General features: G+C 42.3%; 1 protein-coding gene across 11 annotated transcripts in view; it reads right to left on the bottom strand.

Moving 5' to 3' along the window:
• Window positions 1–763: 763 nt before the first annotated feature.
• The window catches only part of si:ch211-278a6.1 (SRC kinase signaling inhibitor 1), a 106,401-nt gene continuing 92,984 nt past the window's right edge, over window positions 764–14,180 (bottom strand). For 8 of the 11 annotated variants that reach the window (XM_044050614.1, XM_044050613.1, XM_044050611.1 and 5 more), the window contains 4 exons: window positions 13,721–13,849; window positions 11,689–12,570; window positions 9,772–9,915; window positions 764–2,157 (listed from right to left, as the gene is read on the bottom strand). In XM_044050614.1, coding sequence (XP_043906549.1) covers window positions 2,152–2,157; window positions 9,772–9,915; window positions 11,689–12,570; window positions 13,721–13,849 — 1,161 coding nt within the window. In that variant the 3' untranslated portion in view covers window positions 764–2,151. The remainder of the gene's footprint in view (window positions 2,158–9,771; window positions 9,916–11,688; window positions 12,571–13,720; window positions 13,850–14,180) is intronic. The other 3 variants (XM_044050610.1, XM_044050617.1, XM_044050620.1) reach the window with 3 other exon arrangements.

Below are 14,180 nucleotides of genomic sequence, written 5' to 3' on the forward strand. Positions count from 1 at the left end.
TTTTCGCGCACTATGAGCTGAGACAGTGTCGCGTGCAATTAAAACACTCGAGTGAAAGATAACGTATCAGATTAGACAATAAGGCCTGCTAATGAATACAGAAAACACTCTTTAAAGGGTGAAATCTCATTCTGGTAGATATGGCATAAAAATCAAACAAACAAACAAACAGGATAAAGCAGAATAAAGTTTGTGCTTCTGCACGTGTGACAGAATGTGTGTGTCAGTTGTAGCTGGATGTGTTCGAGTCTTTGGGATGATTTGTGATGTCAGGTGTTAAGATGCCACAGCGACCTGTGAGATGCTACTGAAGGAACATCCTGATTGTCATCATTTACTAGATCGTACACACACGCACACACACACAGATATACAACATTTTTTATAACATTTTCTATTTCTGTATACATGATTTGCACTTTTCCCTTCTGTTTGTCTCACTGTGCGCGGAACTGTGCCCCGCTGCAGTGTGCTTTGTATGAATAATAGTGTCACTTAAATTTGTATAATTTCTCATAGTTAATCCATCTTCTTTTTTTCTTTTCTTTTTTTAAAGGAAAATATGTATATAGATATTTAAAGAGTCGATGTTTTCTCAGAGATCCGGGACAATTGTGTAAACTCTGTTTACAAACAGAGGGGAAAATCTAGCACCAGTTCAGAATGTAAAACATGTAAAACACGTGATGTGAGGATAAGCCACAAATGTCCCTTGAACACGAAACAGCTTGAAACCACAACCATCGACTTGATCTACTTGTTGTTGATTTTTTTTTTTCTTTTTTTAGTCTCTCTGAGCAGACTCACGTTCTGCTGTGACGCAGGTGAGCGAGAGTAGATTATTATCCAGAACACACACGACTACAGGACTCACTTTGTGATTATTGCATCCTATTTTCTATGATAAAAGTCACAGTCAAGATAATTATATTGTATATTTCTACTCTGCTAACGACCCACGTGAGTGAGGGTATTATATGAGATCCAGAAATCCTCCAGCTGGTGGGAGGGAGCCCCCGTTTGTGCGCTCTCTAGCTTTGGAACTGGCAGTATGACTGTGTATGAGAACTTTAGAGAAACTGTGGAACCAGATCAGAGTCCGAAACATGTCCAAGAAGAAGAAGATTGCAACTCCATTTACAGTATGGTAGTTCTTTTTCGTAAATACACGGTGACTCATGAGGCCTGAAAAACACAAAAGAAAAGGCCAAGAGGCATCTTTAAAAAAAAAAGGTGTGTCCTCCTCCTCCTCCTTCTCTTCCTCTTCTTCATCACAGGGAGTTGCCAGGGGTAACATGCCGGCTGTCAAAGCTTCGGCTGCTGAGCTTGTGATTCTCAGAGGAGAAGGTGAGAGGACTCGACGAGGAAGGAGAGGAGGGAGACAAGGAAGCAGTAGGGGTGGTGGGTGAGGAAGATGATGAAGAGGAGGAGGAGGGGGTAGCAGCAGGAGTAGGGGAGGAGGACCGGCTGCCGGACGGAGGCAGGGAGGAGGCTCGGCGCTCACGCAGGAGCCGGTGCTGACGGAGGGTGGAGGAGAGGAGCAGGGCCTCTGCAGTCAGGCCGGAGGCACACAGACTCGCCAGCAGCGCCTTTGCTTGACTGGAAGAGGCCGTCAGCGATGGTAGCGCCCCCTCCTGGGGGTACTTCCTCAATCCAGGGGCGAACACTGCAGATGAAGAGGGCACTCGGTTGGGGAAAACGCCCGTTTTGATGCCAGAGAGGTGTGGCTCAATACTGCTGCTGCTGCTCCTGTTGATCCCCAAGGCCTTCAGGTAGAGCAGGGACACAGGAGACAGGAGAAGTGGGGAAGGCAGGGGTGGAAAGAGAGGATTTTTCATGGGCCAAAGGGGGAATTTGTGGAAAATTAAAGTCTTAAAAATGGTCGTTGCTGAGCACTGTCACCTGCAGCACCTTCCCTTACTGTTATGGTCAAACATGCCCATGCAAGCATGCTTGCACACACATACACACTCACACACACACACCCATGAATGCACACAGAACAGGATTCAGTGTAGAGAAAACAATCAGATGTGAAGGCAGTTGATAAAGAAAAAAGGGGCACATAGGTTATGTGTCGCTCTGTCGTCAAGGAGACACAAAAAAAAAAAGAAAGACGGGAGCTGAAAAGGCTGGACACGCAGAGGTCGCTCACTGCTGCAGGGTCACGGTGGCAGGTCGGGAGATGAAGGGTCACGCAGGGTGAAGGGTGTGGATGAGGTTGTTTCCGCAGAAGGAGACATGTGGTGGAGGGACAGAGGGCGGGTCAGGGTGAAGACACAACAAGAGACAAACACAGGAGATTGTTATTCAGGTTGCCATCATGTGTGATGCCAAGCAGCTCGCATCTATATACGCATGATGACCCGACACAACTTTCAATCATAGGGTGCAACAGTGAAGGTGGTCAACTGCAAATGAGAGTGTTGACCATCTTTATTTTGGCACTTTTTAAAAGAAATGATTGTTACCTGGTGTTTCTCAAAGTCAGGGAAGGATCTCTGCTTGAACTGCGACATTTTAAGGATGTTACTTCATCGGAACCTGAAGAAGAACTGGTCCACTTTGCTTCAAATTCTACAAAGTGCAGCAAAAGTACCCACAATCCTTTGTACGTATATGTTTTACCAGGCACAAATGATGTCATGTCGCATATTTATGTTTTCCTCGTCTCTGTAGCACCAATCCTTGACTTTGAAAAAACACCTTGTTCACTGTCTCCTCTTTGGTCCCCTTCATGTAATCTGGAAATAGCCAGCAGGTGGCACTGTTCCAACACATGAAACTCAATACAGTCACAACATGTACAGTATTTGTCTCTCTTTAACAAAGTGTAGCCAAGTTCAGTCCAGGAAATAGATAAAAAAAAAAGTTTTTCTTTATAAAGTTCCTTTTTTTATTTTTTTATTTTTTGCTGTGGCTATAAAAGTTTTTTTTTTTATGGAGATAACAGGGGATTAGTTCTGTATGGGAGGAGAGCAGGTGTGCGTGCCTGGACTGGGGAGGTTTTCACCTGCTCTATTGCTGCCAGTCATCCCCAGAGAGCAGAGCTTCTGGCCCACACATTTACTCTGCTTTGTGAGCATGGCAGAGCAGGCGCCTTTCATTTCTCAAACTCCTGCCAAAAAACGCTCCCTCACAACCTTCACCTCATGCCCAGCACCTTTAATTAGCCCGGTCTCGCAGCCAGAAGTAATAAGAGGCCAAATGGGAAAATGAAATAGGGTTTTTAGTGGCGTGACAAAAGCGATTCACATTGTCATGCTTTCCCTTGATCCGAGCCAAAGCAAATGTGGAGAAATTGTGGTTTAGAGCTGTCGGTTCTTATCCAGCACATTGATTTGAAGGATCCTCATGCCCGGGACGCTCTAATGCCTCTAAGTGAAGCTCTGTTGAGCAGAGAGTCCGAGCACAGCGGCGCAGTACGCCATCAAAACGACTCTGTTAACTTTTACACGCACAGATAACATCAGCGCCAACACTGACAGTGAACAGTTAATGCTCCACTGATAAAGTTTGTTTCTCTCTAGAAATATTTTAAGGACTGTGCTCATGAGGAAGTGAAGAATCGAATGTTTCCAACCTTTGTTGACTTGAACAATGATCTGCCGACTGTGAAATTCTGGGCAGATAACGATGTTTGAAATAACAATATTGGTACGAATACTTAAGCTTAGCATTTTGTTTTATTTTTGTTAGTCTTTTGTGGTAGGAACTTAATGGAATTAAGTGTTTTGTGTGTTCGACATTACATTTAAATGATCACAAATGCAACGATTCATGCATTCATTGTCAATGCTTTATCTTCCACATGAGGGTTATGGGGGAGTTGGAGCCTATCCCAGCGGCCAGGGCAAAAGGCGGGGTACAAGCTGGACTATGGGTGGGTCAAAATATCGATTTGGTGATATATTGTTGTTCTTCCTCGTGCAGTGTAAGGGCCAGTAGTGTTGTAGTACTCGGTCTTGGTCTCGAAACCGGTCTCAAGACCACTTTTTGAAGGTCCCGGTCTCGTGTCGGAATCAACTGCATTTTTACTCGGTCTTGTCTCGGTCTTGAACAAAGCGTACTCGGTATTTTATTTCAAGACCACAACTGTGGGGCTATCAATAAATTGCATGTGCATAATTACTGTGATTTTGCGTAAATCGTATTGCTTCGGGTACAACCAATAACTTTTTGTCACCGTTAACGGCTGTGACCCCTCCCGCCCCCTTTCACACGCCCCCCACAAAAGGGCATGTGAGTGACAGGAGAAGAGGTCGTGAGAGGATCTCAGCCAACTCATCTATGATAAAATGTGGCTTCCATGAACGACAAAGACTTTTTGTGCATAAATACCTCCAAAAGAAAACACAGCGCAATGTGTAAATTCTGCAAAGTGGCATGAACGGAGGCGGCTGGGACCACGTCCAACTTTTAATGCCTCGGTCTTGGTCTTGTCTCGGTCTCGACCCCTCCAAGTCTTGGTCTTGTCTCGGTATCGACCCCTCAAAGTCTTGGTCTTGTCTCGGTTTAGGTAGTCTTGACTACAACACTACTGCACCCTATAACTCTTTATTGCAAGGAGCGATATTGACCAAATTCACTGTACATGCACCTGGTTTCCTCTACTGCTAATGCTAAAAAAGACAGAGAATGTAAGCCCTAACAATCCAGAGTTATAGGGTGCAGACACTTTTTTGTAGGCCCTGCCGAAATGTGACTGCAACCTTTTCTTGTGAATTGGTGCTGCCACTGTGGGGAAAGTGCCATTGACACCAATTTAAAAATGATTTATATATTTATAGCTGTGGGTGGGACGACCGCCGGCAAACTCCAAAGGTGCTATGCCTCATTCTTTGAATTCAATGCCTCTTTGAAATCTAAAATCTAAAATGTTATTTTTTGGGTCGTAGGAGACGAGAGAAGAAATTAAAGCACAAATGGGAGCTGGAAGGAAGGTATTATTACATTACATGTCATTTAGCGGAGGTTTTCATCCAAAGCGACTTACAAGGGAATTGAGTACAACCTGCCAGGGGAAAAGTCTGGGGGTTACATTTAGGGAGCCAAGTCCAGGAAAAGTTCAGTAGAGGAGACGCCTTTACCTTTAGCTGTGAGCCGAGAAGACCCAAGGTGAGAACGTCTGATTATCAGAACAACAATATCAGTGAAAGATGTGATCAGCGTAGGGAGATTGAACGTGAGCGTGAGGGGAAAATGCTGCCTCATGTGGGGATCATATATCAGTTACAGCTCAATAGTAAAGAAAAACACAGATTTACTTCATGGACTTTGGTGTTGGAGAGTGAATCATCACAAGAATATAATTCATAGATCTATCTAGTACTTAGACAATGGAGTTTCTCAATGGAGTTTGGTGTAGTGAGAGTGAACGGTGTACAAGCTTCACAATACAGTATGTGAACCCTGGAAAGACAGAATCTGGTTTAATGTCACTGATTTTATGCAAGCTGTTTAAATAAATCTTTAAAGGTGCAGTATGTCAAATTTAGCACTCTAAATATCCTTTATGTCACCCTTCCCTTGCCTAAGAGTTTTGGAAAAACTACGTAGCCTTCAGTTAGCATCAAAACAATTTTTTCCCAGATGAAAATGACCAAAATTTTACACTTTACACACTAGATTTGTTGTTTTGTTTTGGCAAAAATGTCTAATTATCTCTTAAAGTCTGTATGCAAATCAGCTGGCTTCCTTGAACATTTGATGAGGTTTACAGCAGAAAAATCAGCAGGATTTTCCAACACAGTCCATGTTCATCTGCTTCAGTATCGTGATTTAAAACGATTAGTTGGAAAGATTATTTGCCTCGTCCATCTGTAACTTAAATTGTCAGGATCTGTGCTTTCTCTCTCTCTCTCTTAGTTTAAAGTTTGAAGACTAATTCGAAGATACTTCAGATGCAACAGCTTGTCGAAAAAAAAAGCAACAGCACAACACCGGATTCTCAGCATCGTGACTACACTTTGTCGACCGCTGCCAGAAAATCTGTGCAGTTGTTCCCGCCAAGTTGACACTTTTATTTCTTGAAATTAGACAAGTAAAAGAGACACTATGAAATAATACTGCATAAGTAAAATATAATAAACAAACCAATATCTCACAACCTTTTTTAAGCAGCAAAGGAAATCCTAAGCTTAATAAATAAAAGCTGATATTGTTTTCTTTGTCTGTGTTTAATTACTGCTGGGCAGCTGACTTAATCCATTACTTTGACACTGTTTTTGCTGTCGCTAACACAAGGATAACTGGCTCAATCTGCTTCAGAGACAGACGTGATCAGCTGCAAGGCATGAAATAAAAATGGTCATAAAGGTTTTATGGGGCAAAGAAAATCAACAAAAAAACATGCCATTATGAAGTAAAACAGACTTGAAAGAAAGGGTGGCTTTTAGGAATGAAATAAATGTAAATTATAAAACCATCTCACTTTTTATCTTATAGTACTCTTTTATAATTAAGTGCTTACTTTACATGTGGTGACTGCACACACACGAAGCATTTCACGACACATTGTGCTATATATGACTATGTATGTGACAACTTTATTTGAATTTAAATTCCTTCAAAGTGAAAAATAAGAATTCAACTGGAGGACAAGGAATTACAGGACAATCACTTGCTGTACCAAGAGCTTGGCACAATAATGTATTAATTTTATGACTAATCATGGATGTGACTTTTATATAGTAAAGAATAATTGCATGATTTATTTACTTTACTTTTTTACATTTTTAATAGTGTTAAATTTGCTAAGGTTTTTAGTTTTTTCACGACACTTTATTTCATATTCCTAACACTCAAAATTCACATTTTCACATTTGCTAATAAATTATGTACATTTCCTCTAACTATCTTTGTTACTCGTTACTACCGAATAAACTGCTTCACACTGCAGTTTTGCCATTTACCTATTCACACATGCTGCAACATGGGGTCATGTGTCTTGCTCAAGACACCCACAGCCTTCCAATTGAAAGACAACTCACCCTACCACAGATCCACCACTCAATCCTAACTCCTCATTTTTGTAATAACTTTACTTCTAAAACTTCAGTGCATTTTATATCAGAAAATTACTTAGTGACTTAGCGACATCAACTTCTACCAAAGTCATTTTCTGATAAGATGTTTGTACTTTTATACACGACTGCTAAAACTAAGCTTTATGATGCTCTGATTTGCCGATAGATTATTTATCGCACTCTCTTTTCCTTATGAATGTACTTCCTGTGCTTGTTTTTGATAAACCTCGTCTTCAACTTCTCCCGACTCGTGCAAAAATCGACAGCCTGATCTCTCGTTGCGACTCGCTGCACCTCATGTTTCAAAAATGCCACGGATGACAGTTTTTTTTTCTGACTAATTGTGAAGACAGCTCAGTGTTTTCCTCTCTAGGTTTGGGTCACTGTTGTTATTTGTCATGCAGTTGCAGTTTTGCTGCCACCCTAAACAGCTTGGCGCCGACTTCCCACGCTGTCAATTAGCGCTGAATGTCCACTGTCACTTCGAGGGTAACGCTTTCGCACAGTCTGAGGACAGAGAGACCGAGCACTGCATGCGAGTGTCGTACTGAAATAATAGGATTAGTGTTACTTCCATCAGACAAGTGTGGAAATCCACTGGTTTCGAATAAAAGACAATACTAGGAGGGGGAGAAGTGAAAAGGGGAAGAAAAGGGGCAGCTTTTGTAGAATGCAAGTGGAAGAAGGAAAGGCAGACACAAAAAAGAGGTGCCATGAAAAGACATAACCGTGGTGAAAGATAACTGCCCTCTTTACATTAAAAGATCAATGATTGCCACTGACTCGAGGGGTAATTATGACATATCACTGCGGAGGTTCCTTCCAATCTTCTCTCAGTCTGAGGTGACCAGCGGTTCATTATTCCCCTCCATCGCTCAAATCTCTCCCTGCACCTGACGCACTTACTTCTCTGCTATCTTCAAGAATGAATTTGTGTGAATGGCCGGTGCTGCGCGAGGCTTTAGGCGCACTTCACTGCTCCTGTTATTTTTCAAATTACATTCACATTAAGGTTTTTCTTGAGCACAGGCAAGGTGCAAGAATTGTCCTTTGGCTTAACCGGACTGACATGCTTCAATGGTTCAATTTCCTGGCCTCCAGAGTGCAATCTAACATCCTTATGTCCAGTCTTTTCAAACGTTCATGCAATGAAATGCCGGCGATTAAAACGCTAGCAAAAAAAAAAGAGATTAGAGTGTGCAGAGTGAGCTTTGAGGCAAATGTAATGTATATAAACTCAAGTGTAAAGGCAGGATTTTAAACGTTTTCAGACTTTCTGAACTCACAGTGACCAGGCTGACTTCATATGTTTACATTTTTAGGAACCAATAAAATTTAATATATGATAATAATAATAATGTAACTTTGATTTTTAAACATAACAAATGGTGTTCTGTCCCATCACAGGGACACAGAGCCAATAGAACATCAATCACATGACAATGACTTGTCCTAAATTCATTTTTACTCTTTCAGTCAACTGATTGTTTGGTTTTACACAGTTTTGTGTTGTTTTACTTCTACTTCCTGTAACATTATAATGTAAACTAAGCTTATTATTATTGTTATTATTATTGTTATTGTTATTATTATTATTTGTCTTCAACATCAGAGAATTTTTCAAAAATTGTTCAAATAAACCAGTTTGAAATTTAATTAAGAAATAATGAGTGTTTCACAAACTGTGACCATAATACATTTAGGAGTAAAGTGTGGTGGATAAATCTCTAGGGGGCGCCACAGCGGACGATCCACACCTTTAAATTTGACAGAGATTTTACGTCGGATGCCCTTCCTGACTCAACCCTTCCCTTGGTTTGGGACAAGCAGTACATTTAGATGTGGCTGGGGTCAAGATACAGCGTCCGGTTCACAATGACCGATGGGGATTGGGTAATTTGCTCAGATACAAGCCAAGTTCTCTTCCCAGCTTCACAGAGGTTAAAAGGCACACATTCATCTTACTTTAAAAAAAGATATAACTTTTAATATAACAATTTGTCCCAATGTGACGAACAAGGTCTTTAAAATCCATGTGTGAGAAATGTTTTTAATACTGTTCCAAAACTAAGGAACTCTCTTATTTGTCTTCCTTTATAACAGACACGGCTCATTACCTCCCTTTGCCTCAACTGCAGGCTGAGCACACAGTAATAGCCAATGCCTTTCAATAATGCTCTCCATCTTTTATCATTTTTATACCCCTATTATTTGCAAGTCTATTTTAAAGACCTGAAAAAAGAATATGTCTGTGGCCTGGACTGGAACGGTGCCACAAAAGGCAGCAGCCAATACTGAGCGTAACCTGAAACCTGAAACCCGTGTTACGCTCCGCCTACTGACTTCCTGTTTGTTTTAAGACTGATTTTAAAGCTTTTAATGGACTGGCACCATCGTACCTGTCTGAGCTCCTCCATTTTCACACCTCGTCTAAAACTCCTCTAAAAAGTTCTGATCAACGTTCCACTTCAAATGAAATCTATTAACTGACTATCAAACTTTTGAAATTGCTTTTAAAGACCCACCACTTTTTTATCTGGATGGATCTGACAAGATTTGACCAATTTACCATTTCAATAGTTTAGTATTTTACTTTTTTAATCATGATTTACTGTGTTTAAAGCTGTTTTTGTACCATGCTGTAGTGACTGTTGCTGTTTTCAAACATGCTATTGACTGAAAATGACAATCCCATCCCAGCTGCACACTTGCTGCCAGATTAAGCTGAATATAAAGACAATACCTGCTGCTGCTGCTGGCCCTGCATCTTCAGGAACTCCTCTCTCTTGCCACCTTTAGTCTTGTCCGTGCTGTTCTGCTGCAGGTGCTTCAGCTTGGAGGTAGCCGAGGAGTGGAGAACCTTAGTAACGGCGGGACTATTTCCTCTCTAAAGGAGAGAACAGAAAGAGAAGAGAGGAGAGGAAGTGTTAAACAGACCGTGGACACACAGCATCAGGAAGTTTCCTCCTTTAGTTTCTCGAGTTTACGCCTAAGAAAGACATAAACTCTGTGTCGTGACTGACTCCAACAAGCACATTTGCAGAGCTTCAACATCTATCAGAGGAAAGCGACAAAGTAGAAGAGAAAGGCAGCATCTGATCCGACACTGCGCAGACTGCCATCGAAATCTTTCCAGCTGAGTCGCTCTGTCTTGCAACAATTTGCACAAAAACAAACACACGGGGGGAAATTTCCACCCAGCTGTGCCTTTTCTGCTCACAGAGACATTAAGTGAAAGGAAAAACCCATGAAAGATTAGCTGCAGTAATCTCATAAGGCAAGTCTTTTTTCCTCACAAATTAGGCTGACGTTCGAAATATTGACACAAATATAAAACTCGACTCTTTCTTTTTTTCAAATGTCCTGAAAACAGATCATTGCCAGTGTGAAGTATGTGAGTGCACAAATAAATGTTGGACAGCACTGGTCCGTGCTGAAATGAAGAAGTTGAGAGTGATGAAATACTGTGTCAAGAAGCAGTAATCCTAATCCGTGTCCATGGGAATGCGCTGTGGCTGGACATCAGAGGGCTGAAACTCGCTGTGACAGTGTGACTATCAAGCGCTGCAGTCCTGCCCTGAGTGGGTGGTTTACATTAAGAGGCGCGGAGAATGCCGCGCAAGCTGTCAAAGACGTCTCGGCGCGGTGGCAGCCGAAACAGCGACGCAATTTTTTGATTATCACTACTTTTTAGCTGAGTTGCTGACAGGTGGGGTGGAGTTGAAAGGAGGCTACTGGCAATGTCTGGTAATGGAGTTCAACACGGAGTCGCTAGATATTACACAATGGTGTGTTAGAAGAGATTCTGGCTTCTGTTCTCATGACGGTTCAACGGCGGTCAACTCCTAATGCTGGATTCAGTTTCTCATCTTCTCGACACAAAGAAATCTCTATTAAACATTTGGTTTATCCAATAATGATGTGACATAGTGCACAGAAAATGCATTTAAAGGTCCAGTGTGTAATATTTAGGAGGGTTTATTGGAAGAAATTGACTAAACTACGTCCTTTTGGGTTTGACAGTCTTTCAAGCCCTTTAGATGTACGTACATCCGACAAGGGCCTTGCTATACAGAGGCTGCCATCTTGCACTCCTATGTTTCTACAGTAGCCTGAAAGGACAAACCTCCCAGAGAGTCCATCCTTCCCTTCCCACCGTAGTCCCCTGAGGTTACAATCTGCAGCTTCACCATTAAATATCACTAATTCTTACACACTGGACCCCCGTAAAGCACAAGAGTTGATGTCCAACAGTTCTGAGGGGAAAAACACAAGAAGATGAAAGGGAAGAGCAGAAAATTAGAGGAGGAAATAAGAGATGTTTGTATCATCTATGGAACTTGTTTATTTCCAGTTAGAGAAACAAAGTTTACAGCACGAGGACAGATCAGTGAAGAAACAATTAACAATTTATCAGCTCAGCAGGACCACAGCTCTGGCACTGATCACAGAGCACGCGAGACAGGAGGAAGTCTGGTGTCTGTCCCCTCTACATGTTTTTCAATTAGAGACACAATTTTGATGCCGATCAAATTGGGGGAGCAAACATCAGACGCTTGAAAATTCCCAGCAAACAACCAGAGTAAGGAAGAGATGAAAGAAAAGAAGAGGACATGCTGCTTCAGAGCAGGAGTCTGCACAGCGGGCGCAAGAAATGAACCTGGACTGATGCTGCGCTCGCTGATGACGGCTTGGGTGGAACCAGAGGCTTCATGGTCTTTGGGTACGGACTTCCAGTCATCTGCGCCGGAGCCATTCTGACGGCTGTGTCAGCGTAGAGCTGCTCCGCACTCGGATGGCCGCTGATCTCTATCAAGGTGTTCTCCAGCTCTCGAATGGTCTCCTCCAGGCTGTCCAGCCTCTTGTAGGTGCTGCGGCGCACGTCTGCTGTTCTCCGACTGGCATGCCAGTCCACAGAGCCTCTGCACTGTGGAGTGTTTTCTAAACCCTGCTCTGCCGCAGGAGGTTTCTTCTTTGTAACAGTGTTGTGCTGGAGCCTCAGCGTCCTCTCCCCTGTCTCTATTCCTCTCCTCAGAGCCTCCACCAGAGACTTCTGCCTCCCCGAGCAAAGGGAGGATTTTATTCTGGGTTTGGGCACCGGCTTCGAAGAATCCAGAAGGGAATTCAACAGCGTATAAGCCTCCCTGACAGTTTTTTCCTCCCTGAAGAGCACAAGGAGTGGTCTGTCTCCCAGCTGAGCCTCAGAGACTTCTTTTGTCTGTGGTAAGATGGTCAGAGTCTTTATAACTTCTCCTAGAGTCTTGCTGAGGTCCTGGGCCTCAAGAGAAGACACCACCCTCATCTCCATCTCAGTCAGCAGCAGAGCAAGCTCCTGCTTTAGCTCCACGTCCTGCTTCTCCCGCTGAGGAGAGCTTCCACATGGAACTCTTCCCTTTGTGAATTGAGCCTCCGTAGGATCTTGCGATGGAGTCTCCTCCGTGGAGGCATTTCCTAAATCTCTGACAGGCTCCTCTGCAGAAGTGTGCGAAACCGGGGAACACTGTGTCAACACGATGTGGGGGACAGGAGACAAGCCACTTCCCTATAAATGAGGAGAGCACTTGAGCTTTCAAAGTCAAACACATCGAAGTAGATTTAGTTTCAGCAAAGTCTAAGTGAGAGTGATGCACACTGTATAATAAGACAACCAAAAAAAGAGTTAGTAATGTGTACTATATTTCTACAAAGATCCCTATAAGTACAAAACTATCACACACGTATCGACCAGCTGAAGAGCACATTTTACATTATCCTGAAAAAGCAATGCATTCTTTGCAGATGTAAGTTGCACTATCTTTAAATTGTTTTCTCCTGGGAGAAAAGTTACATACACTTCAAAAACATTATTATTGTGTTGTGCTACCATCTTACTAATGTATCATCCTATTATAAGACACTGTTTGTAGGAGAAGTCATGGATAGGTGAAGGTGAATATGGTGCAGACAAAAGTATTAATATTACAGCTGCTATTGTTTATTTGTCTACTTTAATTTATCCACTGCAATATATTCTATTTCATTCATTTTATTTTTATTATTTTCTAGTTTATTTCTCATTTTTCAACTCTTGTACTAGCAGAACTGTGACAGAGTGTCGGTGCTTTTGTAATGATGTGAATTATTTTCTTCTTCTCTTCATCATTCATCATTTTTCTCTTCCTATCTTGTTTGATGAGAACACATCATGTATACAAAATGAAGAGCAACATGTATAACCTATTTTTTCTTCAAATAAAAAGTTTTTCTATTATGACTTAGAGCTTCTGCCAACTGCCGTTCAACACCACCAATGAACTAACCAACTAACTGGCTCCTACTTTTCTGATGAGTATAATTTGATGATATTTTTAATTTCTAAATACAATATATGGCAACACTGATTATACTGTCTATCACATGCATGTGCAATACTATAAAAATGAAGCATTAAAAACACTGTTGAGTGCTAGTATGGTAAAATAAGTCACATTGTGCGATGTATTCTACAAGTTTTGGGTTAGGATTCTACAAACCCTGACTTACACATCATTAAATAAGTGTGAGATAGCATTTACTGTGTTCATTTAAGAGATGGGAGAAGAGTCGTGAATGGATCTGTCTAGAAGCTGAGCAGTGGCTCAGAAGGAGGACTCCAGTTGTTGTAGAGAGGTTAAAAGGAAAAGAGATTGGGGTTTAATCAGGATCAGTATTACCTGAGTGCCTAGGGTCTGAGAAGACCTCAGGTCCAGTCTGTAGGGGGATTCACTTTCCCCGCTGAAAGGGCTAACAGGCAGGGAATTGGATGAGGGTAAGGTGAACCTGTGTGGGGCTCGCTCAAACAGCTGGGAAGGGAAAAGGGAGGTTAAAAAAAAAAACACAAAAACACAACCGCTACTGAATAATCAAAACCAGTTGCCGCCGACTCATAGTTCAACTTTCAGGCAGGCCATCTCAAATGCACCCCAAGCAGCCATCAGGGTCCATCTGTCTGACTGATCTGTGAGCCCTGGGTGATGATGTGTGTGACTGAGCAGTATGTGATCTCTGAGCTCACCCACCACCGCGGGGAGGGGGGACATACGGCACCTGCTGCTCGAACATGTGGCAGGGACAATAAGCATAATCTGAGCACACACACTGTGTGTGAGTGTACACTTGTAGAGAGAGAGAGAG

Source organism: Solea senegalensis, linkage group LG19 (genome assembly GCF_019176455.1).
Source record: "Solea senegalensis isolate Sse05_10M linkage group LG19, IFAPA_SoseM_1, whole genome shotgun sequence".
Classification (NCBI taxonomy): domain Eukaryota; kingdom Metazoa; phylum Chordata; class Actinopteri; order Pleuronectiformes; family Soleidae; genus Solea; species Solea senegalensis.